The sequence below is a fragment of the Gymnodraco acuticeps genome, unplaced genomic scaffold (assembly GCF_902827175.1).
Source record: "Gymnodraco acuticeps unplaced genomic scaffold, fGymAcu1.1, whole genome shotgun sequence".
Classification (NCBI taxonomy): Eukaryota; Metazoa; Chordata; class Actinopteri; order Perciformes; family Bathydraconidae; genus Gymnodraco; species Gymnodraco acuticeps.
The window spans coordinates 4,075,644-4,098,143 of record NW_022990274.1 but is presented as its reverse complement, the minus strand read 5'-3'; the positions used below and the strand labels follow the sequence as shown (position 1 = coordinate 4,098,143).

General features: G+C 40.6%; 1 protein-coding gene across 6 annotated transcripts in view; it reads left to right on the top strand.

Annotated features, from left to right (window-relative positions):
• LOC117549523 (PTB domain-containing engulfment adapter protein 1) overlaps nucleotides 1-22,500 on the top strand; it is a 154,670-nt gene that overhangs the window by 91,294 nt on the left and 40,876 nt on the right. For 5 of the 6 annotated variants that reach the window (XM_034221518.1, XM_034221515.1, XM_034221514.1 and 2 more), the window contains one exon: nucleotides 7,045-7,125. In XM_034221518.1, coding sequence (XP_034077409.1) covers nucleotides 7,098-7,125 — 28 coding nt within the window. In that variant the 5' untranslated portion in view covers nucleotides 7,045-7,097. Of the gene's footprint in view, nucleotides 1-242; nucleotides 367-7,044; nucleotides 7,126-22,500 lie in introns of those variants that run through there. The other variant, XM_034221516.1, reaches the window with a different exon arrangement.

Sequence of the window (22,500 nt, the reverse complement as noted above, 5' to 3'; positions counted from 1 at the left end):
GCTGACCTAAGGTCGTAGCCGGCGTGCATAGTGTGATGATGAATCACACTCTGTAGCTAAAGGGTCCGACTTTAACCTCCTGGCTCTGCCTCGGTGCGTCTCAGTGCAACTCTTCCTGTCCAAAGGGGTCTCTTTTTTCTTTTGCACAACTCCAAAAAAGAATCCTTATGGACTGACTGTGGGCGGAGGAAGTTGGGGTTTGAAGTCAAGTATCATGTGTCGAGGCAAAAACATCTTGTTGAGTTTGCAAACCCCATCATCTCTCCTTGCTGCAGTGCTTAGTGTAGCACCATCTGGCCCACAGCTGAAAACTATTAAGATCCGCTGGAACTTCCTCCTCACTATTCCTCTCCGGTTTGACAGCAAGTAAGTAGCTTTTTATCTGAGCTCTGTTGTTGTTTGTACGTTTTTCTCCATAGATCTTATCTGTTTCCTTCCTGTAAAGGGGAGCGGGGAGACAAACCATGTCAGGGAGCTGTATTTGAGAGAGAGAGCCTGGCTTTTGGATTAGACACCACGGTCGTGTCAACTGAGGAATTCTGACTGGGACTAAATTCATAAACAGATCGCGATGTGAAATGCTTAGCCAGCAAGATTCCAGAGCCTTAGTGAAAGCGAAGTGAAGAAAACAAAGGATCTTTGTCTATTTTCTTCTTTCTCTGAGGCTTTATGTTGGGACCACAGTGAATGCTCTGCTTCTATTCCATGGTGAAAGCCTGCTGCCTTTTACTGCATATGGGTCAGATTAGTGACTGGCTGAGAGGCGTTTAGAAATGGGACGTTAACTTTTAGCTTTTCTCTTTTTCCGTTTATTCATTTTTAAAATGAGTCTTTTTAAACTTTGATTATTTCGAACTTGTGTATTCAGATTTAAACTAAACTTGTTGTTTAGGCTTCGCGTTCATTACCAAAAAAAGTCTTTCCCAAGCTAAATTCCTAATGTTTGAGTCACTGAAGGTAAACTGTTAGACATGGATTTCGCTTTGCATTTAAGAGGATAATATTTAAAGTGAGTGGCACATATTTTCCATTATTTTGAAAACAAAAGTTCAGAAATACAGTTCAGAACAAATATTGTATATATCTTTAGTTGTTTTCATACCTAAATAATGCGTGTTAAAGTTATTTTCCAAGCTTTTTTTTTCTTTTTTTGCCTGACTCTGTTCTGGTTCCTGTGTTATCCCATTCTGTGATTTTAAGTAGCATTTAATCGTGGCATAAATCTTAAAATGACTCATGTGGAGAGCCAGGTATGGACTGTTGACAGACTTTAAACCCATTTTTACGTGTGCTTCTATATACAATATTTTCTAGTGAAGAGCTGAGCAGACTTAACCTGGTGCTCCCACTGCAGCTGGCAAACATCGCAAGGAGACTGAGGAAGTTTGCAGCTCAGTGTTAAGTCTGGGTGTGTGTGTGTGTAGGTGTGTGTTTGTGTGTGTGTGTGCCGGGGTCGACAGCCCTCCCAAGGGGGTGCTGTTGATTCACCAAACAGGAAGCTATTAAAACAGGCCAAACAGTGCAGCTGCCAATCAAAATGAGTGACATCACACTCAGGTGTCAGGCGAGGCAATGCATTACACCACAGTGTGTCACACACAAACAGGAAGGTAGCCAGGCTGTGTCCGTGGCTAGACCAGCTTTAACTTTAAGAACGATAAGCTCTTAATGGTGCCAATCCACAGGATCAGGATTGGGGCCAATAAAGCAATTATTTTTTGTAATTCCGTATTGGAAATAAAAGCCTGATCAATTTCCAATCCTTTGTGTGTTGCCACCAGTTTAACTTGGTGAATGCAAGCTGTCAAACATGCCTTATGCCATTTATTTTTTATATTCTGAAACGCAGCCCCTGTGGGAATGTATTTAAAGGCTTATTTAAGCTACATTCAAGGTGTACCACACCTCTAAAGTGCTGCACTTGGTTAAAAATATTTTGTTTTATGTTCCTCATGGGAATGAAGAGAGGCAGTCTAAATCCCCTGCCACAAAAAACCTTCTTTTGGTATTTTTCCCCAGGTTTTAATAAAAACATTCATCATTATGCCACCAGAACCCGTTGCAGAAAAGCTGTATTTTCTTAATACGATTCTACATTTTCAGCCAATGATTGCTATTTTTGCTTTGAAGTGGAACACAGCAGTGCACTTAAATCCAAAAAGCTGGTTCTCTAAAATACTAAGGCCACCACTGCCAAGGTCTTAATTTGTCTGTCCAGATACAGAAGAGTAGTTTGGTGCTCAGATGTGCAGAATTCCACCCTCGATAGCTTTGGTGAAATGTAAACAATAGCAGTGTCCTTGTTCATCGGCCATGCCAACAGCACCATGTTAACAGCAGCATGTTAAACCTGTAAATAAGAACCGCAAGTTGTCTTTTTGAGCAGCAGAGATATTCTGTTTTGGCAGACTGAGGAATGTCCCAGTCTCCACCCTGAAGCTTGTTCCATTTAACTTTTTCTCCAGCCCTTTGCAGGGCCTCTGTTGCATTAAAATACCCCCTTACTGTGAAAAACCACATACATTGTATCTGCAAACTATGTTCCTCAATCATATGTCGTATATTATTATATGTCTTATTATGTACAGTCTGCAGCTAAGATGTTTTTCCTTCCCCTTTTAAGAAGTTTGAAAAGGCTGTTCAATGCAAAATCTGAAATAATTGGAGCAGTGTCACCAAAGTCTCTATGTTTAAAGGATGGATTTTCACCATCCTCTCCTAACAGATATACAGTTTATTCGCTTGATAGCATAGCTCCATCATTTTGCAGTGGCACTTCGCTGCTATTCAGTCGAAGCTAATGACCCATTACCTCCCATTTTACAGTGATCGATTTGTTTCCACATACTTCAGTTTTGATCGCTTATTTTTCAGCCCCAACGACTGCTGGTGGAAAATTGCCGCTACAAAATTGTTAATTTTTTTAATTGCACTCTCATAATTGCAGTTGAGCATCACAAAAGGCACTACGCAGAATATACTCCCTTAGCGTTTGTTACAGTGGCAGATGATGTAACAAGCAAAGATTATTGTGAGAAGCTGCCACCCAATGAGAGGAAGGATACAAAATAAATCATCTGAAATGTAGTCTCATTCCATACAATTCCATTTTCCAATTACACATTACACAAAAATGTGTTTTCTGATGCAAGATGGAGAGCCGACCTGCTTACTGTTGTTGTTTGTATGGAGGGCAGGGGCGGACTGGCCATTGGGAATACCGGGAGTTTTCCCGGTGGGCCGGTACCGAAGTGGGCCGGTCGGACAATTCACTAGCACCCCCCCCTGTTGACAATTGACTAGCGGTACAGATTTTGGCCGGTCGAGTTTCCCGGGCTGATTTTTTGTCCCAGTCCGCCCCTGATGGAGGGTAGACAATGTACTGGCAAATGGGCCTTTTGCTTTGGCACTTCCGACTGCTCAAATAAACCTTTTTAAACATTAATTTATGTCTTAACTTCTGTATCCGGATTTATTACAATTTTGTTTGTGCCTGAGGGAGTTGACAGGGTCAAAGTAGGTCAAGCTCAGTTCCTCAAAGAGTCCCTGCCAAGCTAAATTCCAAATGTTTTAGTCAGAAACGTGAATTGTTAAGACTTGGCTTTTACCTGCATTTGAGAGGAGGAAATTGCAAGCAGTTGGCTCATATTTTCCACAGTTTTTGAGTATGGTGCTTTTTTTGCTTCTTGCCATTTTCTTCTGCCTAATAATCGTGAATTGGTCCATTTGCTTTAAATTGGGATGTAGGGAGTGGTAAAACCACTGCCCCCTGTGCTTTTAGAAAACACACCTGTGCAAACCCAAGTATAATTGGTGATTGTTAGGCTTATGGTCTCCATAAAACAGGGACACGTACCCAAAAGACTTCAAAATTGCGAGAGTAACCCCCCTGCACAAAAAGGGCAGCAAATTGGACCCAGGCAACTACCGCCCTGTTTCTATTCTTATCTCCATCTCGAAAGTCATGGAAAAAATAGTATACGAACAGGTCGAAAAGTACCTCGCGGAAAAAAATCTAATTTACGAATTCCAATTTGGCTTCAGAACATCCCACTCCACTGACACATGCCTTCTCTATTTGAACGACCACATCAAACAAGAGGTGGAAGCGGGCAAATACTACGGCATGGTGATGCTGGACCTACAAAAGGCTTTCGACACTGTCAATCACTCCATTCTGATTGACAAACTTAAAGCAGTTGGTTTTGATAGTCTATCGGTGAGCTGGATGCAATCCTACCTGGAGGGGAGAGAACAGATGGTGGAGGTGAACAGTACTCTGTCCCCCCCCCCCTCCCAGTGAGCTGTGGTGTTCCACAAGGAAGCATACTAGGACCGTTACTGTTCCTAATTTATGCAAATGACATGTCGTCAGCTTGTGACTGCAACTTGTTCCTGTTCGCGGACGACTCAGCCCTGCTGGTCTCTGACAGGAACAGGTTGCAGGTTGAAAAAACCCTCAGCTCGGAACTCGGCAGAATCTGCACCTGGCTCGCCGATAACAGACTATCATTACACCTGGGTAAAACAGAGTCCATTCTCTTCGGTTCAAAAAACAAACTCAGCAAGACCGACGGCTTCTCAGTTACAGTGGGTGACATTATTGTCACAAGGAAAGATGAAATTACATACCTAGGTTCCATACTAGAGGCAAATCTCTCTTGTGACAAAATGGCATCCAATGTAATCAAAAAAGTCAACCAACGAACTAGATTCTTGTACCGGATCTCCTCTGGTAAACAAGAATACCCTGAAGACTCTGGCAGGAGCACTCATTCAAGGGTACTACGACTATGCTTGCACCTCATGGTACCAAAGCACCTCAAAGGCGCTAAAAACAAAATTACAAACATCACAAAACAAACTGGTCAGACTACTGCTTGACCTTACTACTAGAACCCACCTCACCCCTGCCCACTTTGACAACCTAGGATGGCTTAGAGTAGACGACAGAGTACAGCAACTTGCAATGGGGCCTGGTCTACAAGATACACTACACCACTAAAGTACCCATGTACATGTCAAAATACTTCTCAAAGGTCAGTGAATACCACGACCACAACACCAGAGGGAGCTCCACAAATTATGTTAAACCCAGATTTGCCTCAAACAAGGGACGAAACACGTTTCGTAATTATGCCACAACAATGTGGAACGCCCTACCCACTGCTGTAAAGGAATGTGAATCACTACCCACCTTCAAAACCTCTCTTTTACCTACGGGAGACTGCAATTCGAAACTGGCCCCTGTAAATGTCCAAACCTAACCCCCTACAATATACAGTTTCCCACCCCCCCCCCCAATGTATATGCTTTAGACTCTCTTTTTAGACTATTTTTGTACTCACAAACAGTACTGTATATTTGTAGATCTGGTATGTCATAAATGTCTAGATGTAACAGTACTGTCTATTTGTATGTCATGTATGTCATATATGTTATGATGAATTGAAAATGAATCTAAAATGAAAATGTAATCTATCTGTATATTATGAATGTCATATATGTTATGATGAATTAAAATGGGGGACCCTGATGTAAACAAGACGAAAGTATTTCTCTGGTCTGCATCCCCTTAACAATTGTGTGTATTGAGCTGTACTGTATTGTACCCATTCTGCAATCTGTTAATACAATTTTCAATCAATCAATCAATCAATGGTTGGAAGCCCTACTTATCCTACCCCTAACTCCAGACCCAACCCTCGTTTAAATCCCTCTGGACGATGCCTGTTTAGCCCATTGGTTTGTTTTTCCGAAGTTGTCCATCCTTCCATCGATCTTCTCCCGCTCATCCGTGGTCGGGTCACGTAGGTAGCAGTTCCAGCAGAGAGCCCCAAACGTCCCTTTCCCTGACCACATCAACCAGCTCTGACTGGGGAATTCACACAAGTTTTAATACAATTAATCTAAAACTTTGATTTTAAAATGACTTCCCTTCAAGTTTTAAAACATGTTGAAGGTTGGTATGATCCTGGTTTAATTTGAGTATAAGGCAGAAATATGGACTCTTTGTTATCTTATGTCTAAATGTAATATACTGTCAGCTACCACCGTTTTCATAAATCATATCTTGTTTCAAAATGTGGAGCCGTTTATCTTGGGATGCATGTTGTCAGTTGTTTCCAAGGCAGGATTTGTCATTCAATTGACTAAAATCTTGTAATCTCTCAGGCTTCCCTTGATAAATGGAAAATGCCAAATATGGAATAATTCAATTCATTTTCAAAATTGCCATGGGGCAAGTTAATTCATTTGCAAAGGAAAAGATTGAAATATCTGGTATGCGGTAATCTTTGCATATTCGTGCACGGTAACAGAGTAAAGGATGTTGATTGTGGAGCCCGCTGACAGCTACCTTGTTCACTAGACACTTGGTCCTTGTAGTCCTCTACATTGCTGAACTCTCATGGGGAATATACGTGAAAGTGTCTCATTTTAGAGAAGCTGTTGAGGCAGAAGTTTTATATTTATTAAGGAAATGGCTTATTTTTTGGTAATACAGTGTCAATGTAATGTACCCGTTTTTGTTTAAAGGCAAAAACACTGCTATGAATACAGTTCATTTTAAATAAAGAAGAAAAACTGAACATGAACACAGCCCACATTCATCTTTTACTTTATTTGTACTCTGTAATCGCAAGTAGAATAATAGTGTACTAAATGCCAATGTTGCTTATAAAGGTTACACTGAAGGTCAAACATCACATTCACGGAAAGATATACCCTACTGCTGATTAAATGATAATAAAATAATGTTACATTTTACAGTGCAAAACACATGACTTGCCTATATCCCCATTCTAAGACATATCACCATATTTGAAATACATTCTTCACAGATGATTAGTGTGATGTTGTCCAGTGGTAAACAACCGTAATGTAAATGGTTTTGGAGTTAAATGGGAACATATTCTGACAAGCTAAACATTGCCTCACTCTGTTTTTTCCGCAAAACACTATGTGTTCAGACATTCGGTCTTTTTAGTGAAGGCCTGAGGTCAAAGCCATTTTTAACTCGTTTTCTCCCTGCTGCTTTTCCAGGTGGACTATAGGCAGACACTCCGGAGGCACCTCGGAGACGCACATTTTCCACTATGAACCGCGCCTTCAACAGGAAAAAAGGTGAGCAGAAATAACCAAATGCCCATCGAGTTAATGGTGTTTTGCATCGCCTGTTTTATCTACAACAACTGACTCTTTAGACATCTTAGAGAAGAAAACTATGGGGTCTGGCAAACTCAGATCTATCTTTGATATGGGACCATTTTTACTGCAAGAAAACAATTATATTAAGTTATTTTAACATTTACTTTTAAGGGGGCCTGGACAAAAATCAACAATCTTTCAGTAGTGTTCGTTTAAATGTAATTAGACATTAAACGCACCACCAATTGACACAATTAAGATAATTGTAATCTTGACAAGGAGCACTGCAGTGCTTAGCATTTGAAAACAGTTGTATATAGCCTGGCTCTGGAAATAATTCCCAGACATTAACAGGGTTATCTCAGCCTGGGAAAAGAAAGTCTGCAATAGGGAAGTGTTGGGTTCTAAAGAAACAAGTTCTATGCGGTATAGGGTGTCTAATATGAGTTCTGCCCTGTTGTGTTGTCAGAAACGTAGGATCCAATATGTGCTGACCCACACTAGATAATAAAAGTTAGGCTCAGTTTTCTAATCTGTCTCTATTGTGTCTCCCAATCTTTTGGAAGTTTATTCAAAGTTCCTTTTCACAAACTTTCTTAAACTTTAAATGACATTTCTCTATCTACAACACGAAAGAGATGAAAGCAACAATACTAAAGAAATGCTATTTGACAGAAGGCCTTTATTTGAACATAAATGTCCTGCTGTACTTTTCAAAAATGGGAATCATGTATCCCTGACCATCTATGAGCTGAGGTCAGAATGACCTTCGTATTTTTTCTTATTTCCTTTTGTTTATTTTAAACCAGAACTGTGAACAAAAAGCTGATGCCTGTGCTACAAAGCCAGTTCCACAAACCCAGGGTATATTTTCGTATATTTTCTTCACTAACCCAAACAAGCCTGACTCCTGCCAAGCTTTCACACAATGGTTGTTTTCAACTAAGTCGACCCGGGTTACCTAATCTAGCCGTTAGAATGCTCACAGAACGCATCACAAACTATAATATAAGACAAATACAAAGACGTTAAACACATAGAAATGTATCCTATCAGAATCAGAATACCTTTATTAGTCCCACACAGGGGACATTTGCAGCGTTACAGCAGGAAAGAGCTTTGTATCAAATCTACAAATCAAATCCTGTAGCAGTTCTTAGGATTTAGCAGCCCGGTATATATTACAGTTATTAAAGATGGCATGTGTATATATTGCACATAAAGCACATATTGCACATAGTTTGATGGTATTTAACAGCAGCAAGTTACACAATTTACAAAATACAAGATACATACCTTCTAACAGTAATAAGGGTTTAGCAGCCAGGTATAAATTACACAGTTATTAACGGCATATATATATATATTGATTTAGTGGCCAGGTATAAATTACACAGTTATTAATGGCATATATATATTGATTTAGTGGCCAGGTATAAATTACACAGTTATTAATGGCATATATATATTGATTTAGTGGCCAGGTATAAATTACACAGTTATTAACGGCATATATATATATATTGATTTAGTGGCCAGGTATAAATTACACAGTTATTAACGGCATATATATATTGATTTAGTGGCCAGGTATAAATTACACAGTTATTAATGGCATATATATATATATATATATTGCACATATAGCACATATTGCACAAAGTTGGTTTGTATTTAGCAGCAAGGGGTGTTATAGTCTGTGTTGTGGTGTGTGTAGGAGGGTCTACTAGGGGCAGTGCTGGTTGTAAAGTCTGACCGCTGCAGGAAGGAAGGACCTGCGGTATCTCTCTGTGTGACAGGTGGGGTGCAGCAGCCTGTCACTGAAGGTGCTGCACAGTGAGGACAGGGTGTCCTGGAGGGGGTGGGACATATTGTCCAGCAGGGAGGACAGCTTGGCAAAACAAATGGCTGATGCCACAACAGAGTCAAAGAAGGTGTGAAGGAGTGCCCCCTGCACCCCGAAAGACCTCAGTCTCCTCAGCAGAAAGAGTCTGCTCTGTCCCTTCTTGTACAGAGCAGCAGAATTATCAGTCCAGTCCAGTTTATTTTTCAGATGAACACCCAGGTATTTGTAAGATTTCACAATCTCTATGTCCGCTCCCTGGATGTTCACTGGTGTCGGGGGGAGTGTTGGCGCCGTCTGAAATCCACCACCAGTTCCTTGGTCTTCGCTGCGTTGAGCTGGAGGTGGTTCCTCTGGCACCAGAGGGTGAAGTCCTGCGTCAGCTCCCTGTACTCCCTGTCGTCCTCGTTGGAGATGAGGCCAACGATGGCGGAGTCGTCAGAGAACTTCTGCAGGTGACAGGTTGCAGTGTTGTGGGTGAAGTCTACAGTGTGGAGGGTGAAGAGAAACGGTGCCAGCACCGTCTCCTGGGGGGCCCCCGTATTGCTGATGATGGTGTCTGATTGACACTCCCTGGTCCTCACGTACTGTGGACGGTTGGTGAGGTAGTCCAGGATCCAGGAGGTGAGGTGGTGATCCACCCCCGAGAGCTGCAGCTTGTCCCCCAGGAGTGGGGGCTGGATGGTGTTGAAGGCACTGGAGAAATCAAAGAACATGATCCTCACAGTGCCCCCCCCATCCTTCTCCAGGTGGGAGAGGGACCTCTGCAGCAGGTAGATGACGGCGTCATCCACCCCGATGGCAGGCTGGTAGGCGAACTGCAGCGGGTCCATTGATGGTCACAAAATGCATCAGTAACCCTTAGTAATGTGATGCAAGGCAACACATACCTTTCCAATCTGTCGCCTGGCAACATACGGCACTAGAAGCTGCCACAGATCAGTCAGTCAAGTCAAGGCTGTGCATCTAGTTGTCATCCCGATGTATGGCAGCCAATAAAGACCTTCCAGGTCGTGTCATGTGATTTATTGGGGTATGTAAGTGAAAACGTGATTTAGGATTCTCCTTGAGCCAACTATTATGTGAGGGGGGGCGGGAGAGTGTGCTCCCACTTAAATAAAAATGAGACTACCAGCTAATAGAGTTGTAAAGTTCCGGGATGACCTTGTTAATTTGAAGCCCCATGCAATTCATTAATTTGGCAGGACAATAATCTCTTCACACTTGAAAGCTCCAAATGAAATAAATGGTGTGATGTTTGTGTTTATTATTCTGGCTGATTAGATGATTTTATTATTTGGATAAATATCACATACTGGGTGACTTCAAAGGCTGTATCACTGACACTGGGTCGCAATAAAAACAGCCCAAAGGGAAATGATTATTTTCCATAAAATATGTGCAGAACTGTCAAAACAAGCAGAAAAACATGCCACGTGTTCACATGTTGGACATTTAAGGTGGTTGTGCAACGCTGCAGAGTGTTGAGGTGACCCTGCCAGACTGCAGCAGAAAGGATATTTGGGAGTGCAGTTTGCAGAACAGCTTGAAGTGTTTACCACCATCTGTCCTGCTCCCTCTGGTGCTGATCAACAGACCTGGAGGAGCCCTGGACGGTGCTGGGGAAAGTGTCCGGGCCCAGGTGCTGCAACTGGCCTGATGATGTTACCCAATCAACTCCATAGAAAAAAGCTAAAGATGATCATGGAGGGCGCATAGTCCCTTCACACCTCATTTACCATTTCCACTTGATTGCGCATGATGGAAATGGCCCTAGTCCATTTTTTTCTCTGTGAATTCTAGATACCCATGCTGTAAATCTGCCTGTGGCTATATTGTGGGGGCATTTTGAAAAAAGGTAATTGTGGCTTAAACTAGGCCAAATCTTAAAGTTGGCTCTGGAAGCAGACAGATAATAAGAGCCCCTGCAGCAAGGAAGTAGAGTTAACTATACAGTACAGTATACAGTTATCTCTATACTTGTTATGCATGTCTTTGCAAATTAAGGAGCTGAACCCATTCACCCCTCTGCCATAAAAGTGTGTTAAAGCCTTTTTTTACAAACAGGACAACAGTTATCTGAACTCCATGCTTCATTAGCATTTCTAAACCCCAACAGATGCCTGACCCTAAGGCTTCTCTCTACATTTCTGTTGTTACAGTCAGTGTATAGTAAATGGTTTCAAAAGGTCAACAAAAGATAGCTTTTTCTCCCAGAACGATATAGAAAGATTTTTTACTTGAAAGCATGTGCCAAAATATACAAAATATCTGGGAGCGTTCACAATCTACTGGCATGTATGCTCAGTGGACCTCAGTATTTGTTCCTTTCGCCATTACAAAGTGGCTGTTGATGAGGAGATAAAACGTTACTTTAAAGTTTAAACTTTAAAGATTTTAATTGAACAATGTGAACAAAGGCCTTTAAATGAGGTTTGGTTTTTTAACTAGCTGGTATCTCGAACTGGACGATAAGAAGATGCTATAATTGCTCCTCTGGGCAGGACTTTGAATCGTATTAGAATAGATTTAGACGAGCCTGGTAGATTGTTTCTTTCAAAGATTTGATTCCTTAGAAAACATGACTTTTCAGTTTCTTCCCAAATTTGACTTTGTGGATGAAACGTTTTACGTCAGTCAGAAACATAATTTGACGTTTTGTTTGCATCTGACAACCTCCCCCCTGAATAATAGTTGACTTTCTCGTAGAGATTTCACATTCGACTAATTTATTTATGCTGTGTCTTTTCGGTTAACGAAGCAAATAAAAGTTAAAGATGTTGGCCTTTTTTCACAATATCTCCCTATTTTGCAAATAATTTGATGGATAATCATATACTTCCAAGTTACTGTCACAAGTACAGTGAGGAATTCAATCAAAATTGACCAATTGAAAACCACAGATGCTTGAAATTTGAATGAACACCCATCAATCAATGTTTGTAGTGATCATACATTTTTCATGAAAAAGAAAGTATGGAACACTCCATCTTATTTTTATGCCAATAATATCAAATAAGCTCTTTTTTTCATATTCGACCGAAGGACACCAGGAAGGTTAATAAATGTACCACTATTTATTTAATTGAGTTAATTAGGCAATATGTATTTATTTGGTTCCCCAACTGATAGCCTTGCTAGCTAGCTAACAAGAGCTATCATAACTTTTGGTGAGGGCACAGCAGCTGTGTGCGATTTAAGACAACACTACCCAGTGGAAATGTGCACACTGCACCGGTATTTAACCTGTTAAGCCCCTGTCACACTGTCCCGAAATTGACACCAGGTGGACACACGATAACGTGAGCGGTGGCAAAATCTTTGGCATGTCAAAAAATTGCCGAAAGACCTTGCGAAGGTTCATTTTCGTGTTGAATTTGTGTGTCCATGTTGCCCTTCGTAAGGCAATTGTGAGGGCATCTTGTCAAATCTTGTCATCTTCGTCTTTACTTCGTGTGATCATCAGTGCCATCGGGCATTTTTCGCCTCACAAAGACAATACGAAGGAAACAAGCACTCTAAAAACAAATGCCTTGGCTCAACAAAGAAAATCAACGCAACAGTTTGCATCAATGTTTATTGAGTTAAGCTTAACAACTTCTAATGAAATTGTCTGAAAGCAACAAAGTTATTTGAGTTAGGGGAGAAGGCTTTTCCTCTACAATCAGAGGTGTTTTTAATTACCACTTGGTAGCATAAACACAAGTTTTGAAGTTGACTACTCAAAAGATTAAGTTGTTCCAACTTGTTTTACCACATGATTTGAAAGGAATTTTAAGTTGTATGCACTTAATTACCCTCATTCGGGATGCACGTTTTTAAGTTGACAACCATTTATAAATGAAGTTGCTTCAAATATATTGTATTCAATAGTTTTTTTTCTTAGCTTTTTCATGTTTTTGCCTTTAAAGAAAGAAATTAATTGATTCCACAACAAAAGTATTAGGCAATTCACTTTTTATTTTGAACTGCAGTTGTTTATTTCAACACATGATGTTTCAATCAGGAGAGAATTCATTTAGTTTGAACATGTATTGACACATGCCATATGATAAGGTGCATGAACCATTTTATAGTTTGGCTGCAGCACGTTGATTGGCTGCTGGAGAATGAGGTGAAATGTAATAGGTTAAAGAGAACGCCTGTGATGAGCTGATTATATGCAGCTGCGGAGTGAATGTATACACACCCAGTCTTCCTGAAAGAACTTGCGCTGAGCTTCATTTCAATCTTGAAAAAAAAGATAAATAACACAAATTTAAATTGCCCCACAAATAATAAATAAACTAGGGCTGTCAAGTTAACGCGTTAATAACGCATTAATAACAAAACAAAAAAAAATTAACGCCACTAATTATTTTAACGCGATTAACGCATGTGTATTTTTTTCCTCGGCCGCCCCGTAGTTTCAGAGCGCATCGAGTTTAAAATACCATCTACAAGCTGATGCTGACAGCCCCGCTCCTGCTGCCCGCTTGTGGCAGACCACACTTCCACGCTCACCGGCAGGCACCGACTGGCCATCGGGAGGACCGGGAGGGTGTGTGTATGTGTGGCTCGAGCGAGCGAGAGAGAGACCTTACGTGCATTGTTGTTGTTAGCATCTGGTGCTAGCTAGCTGCGCTAACGGATATAAGGAGCTGTTTAAATGAAAACAGAGGAGCGACATTTCGGCGAGCACTTGACTTTATGCAGGAAGCCAGACAGTGGGACATTGTACAACAAGTCAGCACACTCAGCACGGATAGTGCGCAACATGATTGCAGCGTCCAGGCAGCTCCCGTTCGAGCATATGCCTTGAGCTGCACATAGCTCCAACGATCCATCACAACACACACACACACACACACACACACACACACACACACACACACACCACACACACACACACACACACACACACACACACACACACACACACACACATACACACACACACACACACACACACACACACACACACACACACACACACACTTTGTATTGTATTATTGAATGAGAGAGGTTCCAGATTGAATTGAGGCGAATATTTGTAAAGTTCAGAGGTTGTTGTGTTTAATATTCATGAGAATTTTTTTCATTGTTCAAATGATAATAAACATTTGCATAAAGCATATTTGTCCACTCATATGTTGATAAGAGTATTCAAAACTTGAAAAATATTCCTCTAAGGTACATTTAGAACAGATACATTTTAGATATTTTAATCGACTGACAGCCCTAAAATAAACACATTAGCCATATTTCCATGGGACATGGGGACACAGCAAATACATGCTGCCATCACAACGAAGTTAGAGGCCTTTGCATATTTAAAACCAGTGGCAGATATCTAACATCTGTAAAGTCTTTGTAAAACTACAGAAACAAACTCTCAATGGCCACCAGTCTGCAGATCACACACATCCATTTCACAAAAGATGTAACAAAGATGTTTACACTGCAGACAGTCATTATTTCAAACAGTATGAACACATTTAACGCAAAATGCTCATTCATTTGTTTCCCTGGACCACGATGGTTGCCATCGTATGGTCAGACCCTGGGTGGACCGGTCACTGATGAAGGCGATATTCATGTCCTTTTTGAAGCACATTAAATAATAGGTTAGCGCATCAGAGATAATGAATTAGGTAACTGCATACTTTTTAAACTGTCACTCTTAGCGAATTCAGAGTCATTATTACCAGCTGCTAAAGCAACACTGGTATTGTTTTCACCTATTGAGTCTGCATGTGTGTGTTGTCAAGGCAATGTGGTCCTGAAGACACACAGAGGTGCTTTTGAGTACTTTGCCTAGTGTTTAAATGCATGTGGACAGATTTTGTCAATCCCAACCGTGCAAGTTTTAGGGTACCTTCTCATCTTTTTAGCAGGTTCCATACGATATGTGAACTGGTTAAGTGAAGAGCAGAAGCCACTTTTCAAATGTTACACAATCCTTTTCCTATGCCATTGCTGTCAACACCTATCCATGCTGAACGTTGCTAAGATATTATTGATTGGGGTGTGTCCAAAAGTGCAATATGCTTCAAAATGTAGCTGACAGAGAGCAGTGCTTTTGTCCTGTGTCACTGTGCCCGTGGATTTTATTTTATTTCAAGATTTTGAATTACGTCGCTAAACTCCTTGAAAAGGTCCTCTTCCTTTTCTCCAAGGTACACGGCAAGGCAGCGGATGGCTATAGTTCTCTGCGTACTTCAATTGTATTGTGCTATTTTTTAAAAAGGAAAAAAAGAGAAATGACCCAAATGAATATATTCTGAATGGGAGACTGCCAACAACTTGCATTTCAATGACAACTCTAAATAAGGATCCTACCTCAAGAAGCATGACCTTGATCTGCTTCACAAGAATCATTTTGAATAAAAAGCGATATCACTGTAGTAACCAAAGTATTTGTACTCTCACAGTAGCCTCTACTTTGTATCCTCTCACAGAACTATTCACAGTTCAAAGGATGCTAATGTTGGTCAAACAGCAATTTGCCTATACAGTGCAACTACAAGGCTATCTACTGTATTTGAATGACAACAGATGACACTCACCTAAAAATGTCCTTTGTATAGTATTTATATTTGTCTTAACTGTCGGAACTTGTCTAGGCATGTTAAGTGGGAGTGGACTTGAAATCCTTAACTCAAGGTGTAGAACAATTAAGTTATCAAGCCAATTGCATTACTTACTACAACTTGAATTTAGTTTTAAGTCAATTAACGCATAAATCAGAGTTCAAATTACACACAATATTAAGTTGATGTAATTACCAACATTATTACGTCGGTACAACAAGGAAAAGCAAAAAAAAGTCCCAAATGCATACTTTTGTTTGCTGTTATTTATTTGTAACAGTAGTGCATGTTTTGGTATGAAAATAAGGAACTCTAACATTTGGAATCATTAACTGTATTACACAGTTAAAAACAAACCACAAACAGTAACACACACACGCACACACACACACACACACACACACACACACACGCAGATGGCCATATTATTTATAATGGCTGATGTCAAACAAAAAGGTTAAATAAGCTGTACAACTAAAAAGAATGTCTTGAACATATTAAAATAATAATAAGAAAGTGTTTGAATCACAATCAATAAAAGGCAATACAGAACTGTATAACATCTCCTGATGTCAAAATATTAAATAAATACAATGATAAATATAAAACAAAATAAAATCTGTACCTTTAGGAGCAATGTGTAACATGTGTAATTAACTTGTGAGTGTGTGAGGCCATTATGCCTAAATAAAGGTACTCAAGCTTTACTCTATTTTCAAGTTTTTCTTCAAAAAGATGAGTTTGTCTACGTTGTCAGTAGTGAGTTCAGGTCTGTTGGCGGTAACTACTGTATGTCACCTGCCGTCGAGGAAACCCTCTCGCTGGGGACTGAGACTGACTCGGATGTGATTGAGCATGTTTGACGTGTTACCACTAGCATACCGCACCGCCTTCTGGAAGGAGTTTTGCCAGCTCCTCTGCGCCACCGTCAGCTTATCTTCCGGTTATCACCCGCAGTCCAACGGTCAGACAGAGCTCCTGAACCAAGACCTTGAAACATGCCTCAGGTGCCTCGTGTCCCAGAAGCAGACCACTTGGAGCGATCACCTTACCTGGATAGAGTATGCCCACAACACTCTCCCCTCGGCTGCCACGGGTCTTTCCCCTTTCCAGTGTGCTAATGGGTACCAGCCTCCTCTCTTCCCTGCTAATGAGGAAGAAGTCAAAGTTCCATCCGCGCACGCCATGGTCCGGCGCTGTCGGCGGGTTTGGGCCGGTGCTCGGCAGGCGCTACTCCGGACCTCGACCTGGATGAAGTCAGCGGCGGATCGTCACCGGCGTGCGGCCCCCCTCTACAGGGCGGGCCAGAAAGCCTGGCTCTCTACCAACGATCTACCCCTACACGTTCACTCCAAGAAGTTGGCACCGAGGTTTGTGGGTCCGTTCCCAATTTCAAGAGTCATTAACCCTGTCTCTGTGCGCCTCAAACTCCCCAGATCTTTGAGGGTCCATCCCACTTTCACGTGAGCAAACTCAAGCCAGTTCGAGAGAGCACTCTGGTTCCCGCCTCCAAGCCCCCTCCACCACCCCGGATCATTGAAGGTGGCCCGGTGTACACAGTCAGGAAACTTCTGGCGGTCCGCAAACGGGGCCAAGGATGACAACTCTTGGTCGATTGGGAGGTTTACGGCACTGAGGAACGTTGTTGGGTCTCCTCAACTTTCATTGTGGACAAGACACACATCAGTGACTTCTATGATCGTCACCCTGAGCAGCCTGGCCCGTCGGGAGTCGGCCCTAGAAGGGGGGGTACTGTTGTGTCCCGTCAATTATGTTAAGTTTTGTCATGTTAGTTTAGTTTATGTTCCACTTCCTGTTTTATTTTGTACTCACCTTGTCTCATTCCAGGTCCCTTTACTTCCTGCTCTGGTTCCTTTTCCCGCCATCGTCAGTGTCTGCCCCGCCCCTGATTGTTTCCACCTGTGCCCACTTACCTCATGTATATATTGTCCTGTCTCCCCTTGTTAGTTGTCGGTTCGTCTTGTTCATTGCTCCAAGAAGCCAGATCTAAGCCATTGCTTAAAGAGATTCAGTGTTTTGCCTTTTTTCCTCCATGAGAGCGCTTTACTTTTGTCAGTTTGTTATTTCCTCTAAAAAAGAGTGATTTTGTTTTTTGCAAGTAAAGATTATTTTTCTTCAAACCTTTTTTGTCTCTGGGTTGTGCATTTGAGTCCTCCAAGCTATTGAGTCAAGGTTCTTAACACACTTTACGGGGCCAAAACGGCAAATACGTCAAAGGTTGTGTTCTATGGCATTAAAACGCATAAAAACGCTGCTGAAGGTTAATCCAATGTGTCTGTGTCCTTTTGAAATGATTACTGATAATCCATCTTCATATGTATGGCTGTAACTGTCAACATAGAGTTCAACACGTGTGAAAAAGTTGTTTGTCTTCTTAATGTTTTGCACCTGTCACACGTGCCTCTGCTCCTCTTGGCTGTGAGAGTGAAGCCTGTCTCTGGCAGAAGGCCCACCCCCCTGATTTACCTCCCTCTTTATCTTTGTAGCTGGCTGTGTTCTGTGGGCCTGATCACACCGAGCAGGTAATGCCAATAGGGATTTTGATCATTTGTATCCACAGTATTTATTGCTCCGTGCTCTCAGACGTGACTTGCACTGAATAGTTGGACATAATTCTGGTTAGCCACAGAGCAGCAGTTTAGAAAACAGAACTCAGGCTAGAAAAGTGCACTTATTGGACTTATTGGACTGCAGATCTCCCCCGGCTAATGTTCTTTCTCCATCATAACATTCTGCATGTGGTATTTATCTGCAGATGCTCGACTTCAAAATGAGACCAAACGTTTCTATTGATGACTGATATTTAGCCACATTGAAGGCCAAACATTTTCCAGCAACAGACTAGCTAAGGCTTGTTTTTGATGAGCAGGTGAGTAAGATAAGTTTAATTGCATCCTGTGCTCCTCTTACATTTGAGTTCATGAAGTCTGAGGCTTAAACATTTACAAGACAAAGTGGTTTTCACCATGAAGTGGAGGCGGATGTTTTAAAGAAGTGAATGTTGTGGAGGTTATCTACAAATTATCAACAGTCCTGAGTTGGAAAGTCTTGGTTCGTGCAATTAAGGTGTTAAGGATGGTGAAGTTCAAAGGCATTTATTTTTTTCATTCTCATCGATGAGATATCTAAAGAAAACCTTGATGATTATTTTTTTTTTTCATATTTGGCACATATTGTACCCACTTATACTTGGATAAGCCGGTTAGAAATGTTTGGACAAAAGCCAAGGTCTTTTTGGGACATAATGATATGACAATTTCCCCAAAAAGTTTAGTTGGCTAAAATAATGAAGTGATGACATGGAAGTATAATACAACTTATAAAACGGACAAGTCAAATCAAGCAATCTGATTGGTTCTTAGCCGTGATATAATGAGCGTATATCACGGGTAGAATTGTAGTTACTTTTCACAACAAGTCAGTATCCCTCCGCGTCTGAGAAAAGCTACAACCGTTACAACTGTTACATTACGTCCGTTACGAAACTAACCAACTAACAAAGCTTAAGATGGAAACATGTAAGCCATAATGTGCAGCAAGGACTTATTGACCGTTGTTAAGGATGCTCACATCTGCAGAAAGAAGTCTGGTCGATTTAACTATATACAGTTGGGCTGAAAAGCAAACTGCATAGAAGTAACGGGGCAGAAACCCTCCTTTTTACGCAACGGTCGTGAGCTATTGCTTAATTGACCAATTAGCTGAGGCATACCGCCACAAGATGGTAAACCTGATGAACAATATTCTGTGACATTTTAAATGACATGGAATTGTCAAAATAAATATAATGGTCTTAATAAGACATCCAAAAGACAAAACCCCCAACCATATTTGTATTATGTTATTTTACCTATTATATCTGTAAATATACAACAGTGGATGAATGTTGGTTTGCTGATTGTTGGTTCAGTTGCCATCTAGGGTGTTTGCCGCAACATTTAAGGGATCATTTGCAGACCCTGACTCAAACTCGTACTAAGTAAATCAATCATTTGACACAAAATATTGATATTAACATGTTTGTACTGATTGAAGAACTTTAATTACGAAAGAAAATAGAACATCCCACTGAATAGCATCAGTTGGAACTGTGTTCCCGTTGGTGTTTACTTCTATCTTATATTTCTCTGTTGTGGAGCTCTTTGTGTCTTTAACGTCTTTCCTCCCTTTGCACTACTTTCTTGTCCTTGTATGACAAATGAAAACTCTGAAGGGAAGGACAACGTTTGTTTTGTTCAGCCAAAGCTGATGTTACATTGAAAGGATTTGCTGAATGTCCATATTGACCAATCAGAATTGAGTGTTCAACTAAGCCTTTAAAAAAGAATCCTAGATAAATCCCACATAGTCCCTCGACCTCAAAGAAGGAGAATCTTTGTGGAGTAACAATAAGAACAAATAAAATGTTGGATGAAGGTGGCATTAAAACATTTATATAATAAAATGTAATGTTTGTTGCAGTGCTATTACATACAAAGGGTTAACGAATAGTTGTAACAGTTAAGATAACCTATGTTGTAAATGTATTATCTTTTCGATGTACACACGGCATCTATTGCACCTCTGTCCGTCCTGGGAGAGGGATCCCTCCTCTGTTGCTCTCCCTGAGGTTTCTCCCATGTTCCCTTTAAACTGTGGGTTTTCTCTGGAAGTTTTTCCTTGTACGATGTGAGGGTCTAAGGACAGAGGGTGTCGTATTGTCATACTGATATTCTGTACACACTGTGAAGACCACTGAGACAAATGTAACATTTGTGATATTGGGCTATATAAATAAACATTGATTGATTGATTGATTGATTGATTGATAATGAGAAATTGCTACATGTCCAGTTACAATGTCCCGGTGATGTATTAAAGAAACTCCCAGACTTATTAATGATTGGAAGCACGCACACAAACTGAAGCCACAGTGTGTGTTTTTCTGAGCTGGAGAAATCCTGTTTAATTTCATCGAGGTCAGTGCAGTGTGCTGCATCATATCTGAGCTAATTGACTGCAGTAATACATATTTCACAATCCTGTCACAGCAACAGATGGAGGCTGGTGATAAAGCATGGTAGAGCAGAAGAATATCCCAGAAATGACAATCCAATTTGCTGTGATTAGACACGAGACGGGGACAGTGCACCCGTCTACATTCTATAACAGCTGATATTCTCTTTTTTCATATCTCTCCTGTGCTCTCCTTCCTCTACCAATAACAGAACAAACTCAATGTATAGTGTTTCCGTATTGAACATAGGGTTACGGTTTAACTTGCTTTGTTCCCCCCTGATATATTGTAATTTGTGCTTGTCTTACTTTTTAAATGTTATATATTAATATATATATATATATATATATATATATATATATATATTAATATATATATATATATATATATATATTATATTTAACATAGTCATTGTGAATCTATCATTATTTTGTGTTTCAACTAAACAAAATAATACTACAAAATATATTTCCTACTTTGTTTCCTCACTTTTGAACAATGGCCGTATTTCAGAACTCCCAGAATCTCTATGTCAATGATGGCTAGTGAAACCGAGCCAACTCAAAAGTGATTGGACGGATCATTCGGGTATGGTCATGGACACTTATTCATCAAAATGGTGACATTCATATCATTTTTAAACAGTTTTTTATTAAGGTCAGATGTCCTCTATCCATCATTGTGATGGAATCGACAGAACGCGCTCATACAGAAAATGAGATGGCTAGAGGATACACAGGCCTTTTCATTTCCTCGTGGCCTTGTAAGCTTTGATGCTGGACAATATAAATGCGTCTGAATGATGCTCCAGAAATGTACCCTGCTCAAGAAGTAATGAATGGTTAGCAATATGATTGGAAACCAGATACATTCATAGTGGGTTTTTTTCACTAAATGTAATTAAGGCATGCATAATTGGAAGGACACTTTGATGTTAAAGGAGAGTTTGGTGCTTTATAGTGCGTGTCATTGCCTGAATGTCGTTTTGCTGCTTTACTAATCCATGTGTCCACGATCCTTGAGCGTTTCTTTTCTTGCCTCTGTGTAATCCGTATTAGCCTTGAATGGACCAGACATATTTGTAGCAGTTGATCTCCCCATTAAATTGAGTGCACAATTTCAATAGCTTCTCAGCGTAATGAAGAAGTGGCTTTATATGAACTTACAGGATAAATCACATTTGCATGAATCCAGACAGAAACCGTGGCTACCATCCTGGACCTTGTGATATTCACTTTTTACTGTCAGAGAGGTTCAGTTCAGTCAGGCTGTATAATGCATACTACAGCGTTGTTGTTGTATGGTGTGACTACAGTGCAGCCCAGAAGCTTGGCCCGGTTAATAAGACCTGAACTCCCATGAAAACATGCCTCGTCAACATTTGGAGAGGGTTTTAAAATATTGACAATAAGCTTTTTTCACCATTCATTTCAATGTTTTCGGTATCTTTATCAATGTGTATAAAATGAGGCTCTTATTTAGTGACGGTTAACTTTAACACTTGATGGAAGTTGAGAAGACTTTATCCCATGTAGCCTGCCGTGCCCTGCTTTTGATTTAATGCTTACACATTTGTGAATGTATACAGTTATTCAAGTCTAATCTTTGCATATTTACTGAAACATATAGTACAATACTCTGCAGAATACTGAGCCCTGCTTTGGTTTTGATGTTTGGTTTTGTTACCAATGTGCAGGTGTGATTAGATTTTTATTACGTATCAGATTTGCTGACATGATGCAGCAGGATACAGTATATATTTTGTATTGCATTGAATTTCACAAGCACTGGTATAGGTGCAGGTAGGATGAAGAACGAAGTGCCTCACTCTGCAGAGTGTACTGTGCCGTGCTGTAGTTGTGATGTTTGCTTTGATACAGCTGTGTGGAGGTTTGATGTGGTCATTACCATATATCAAA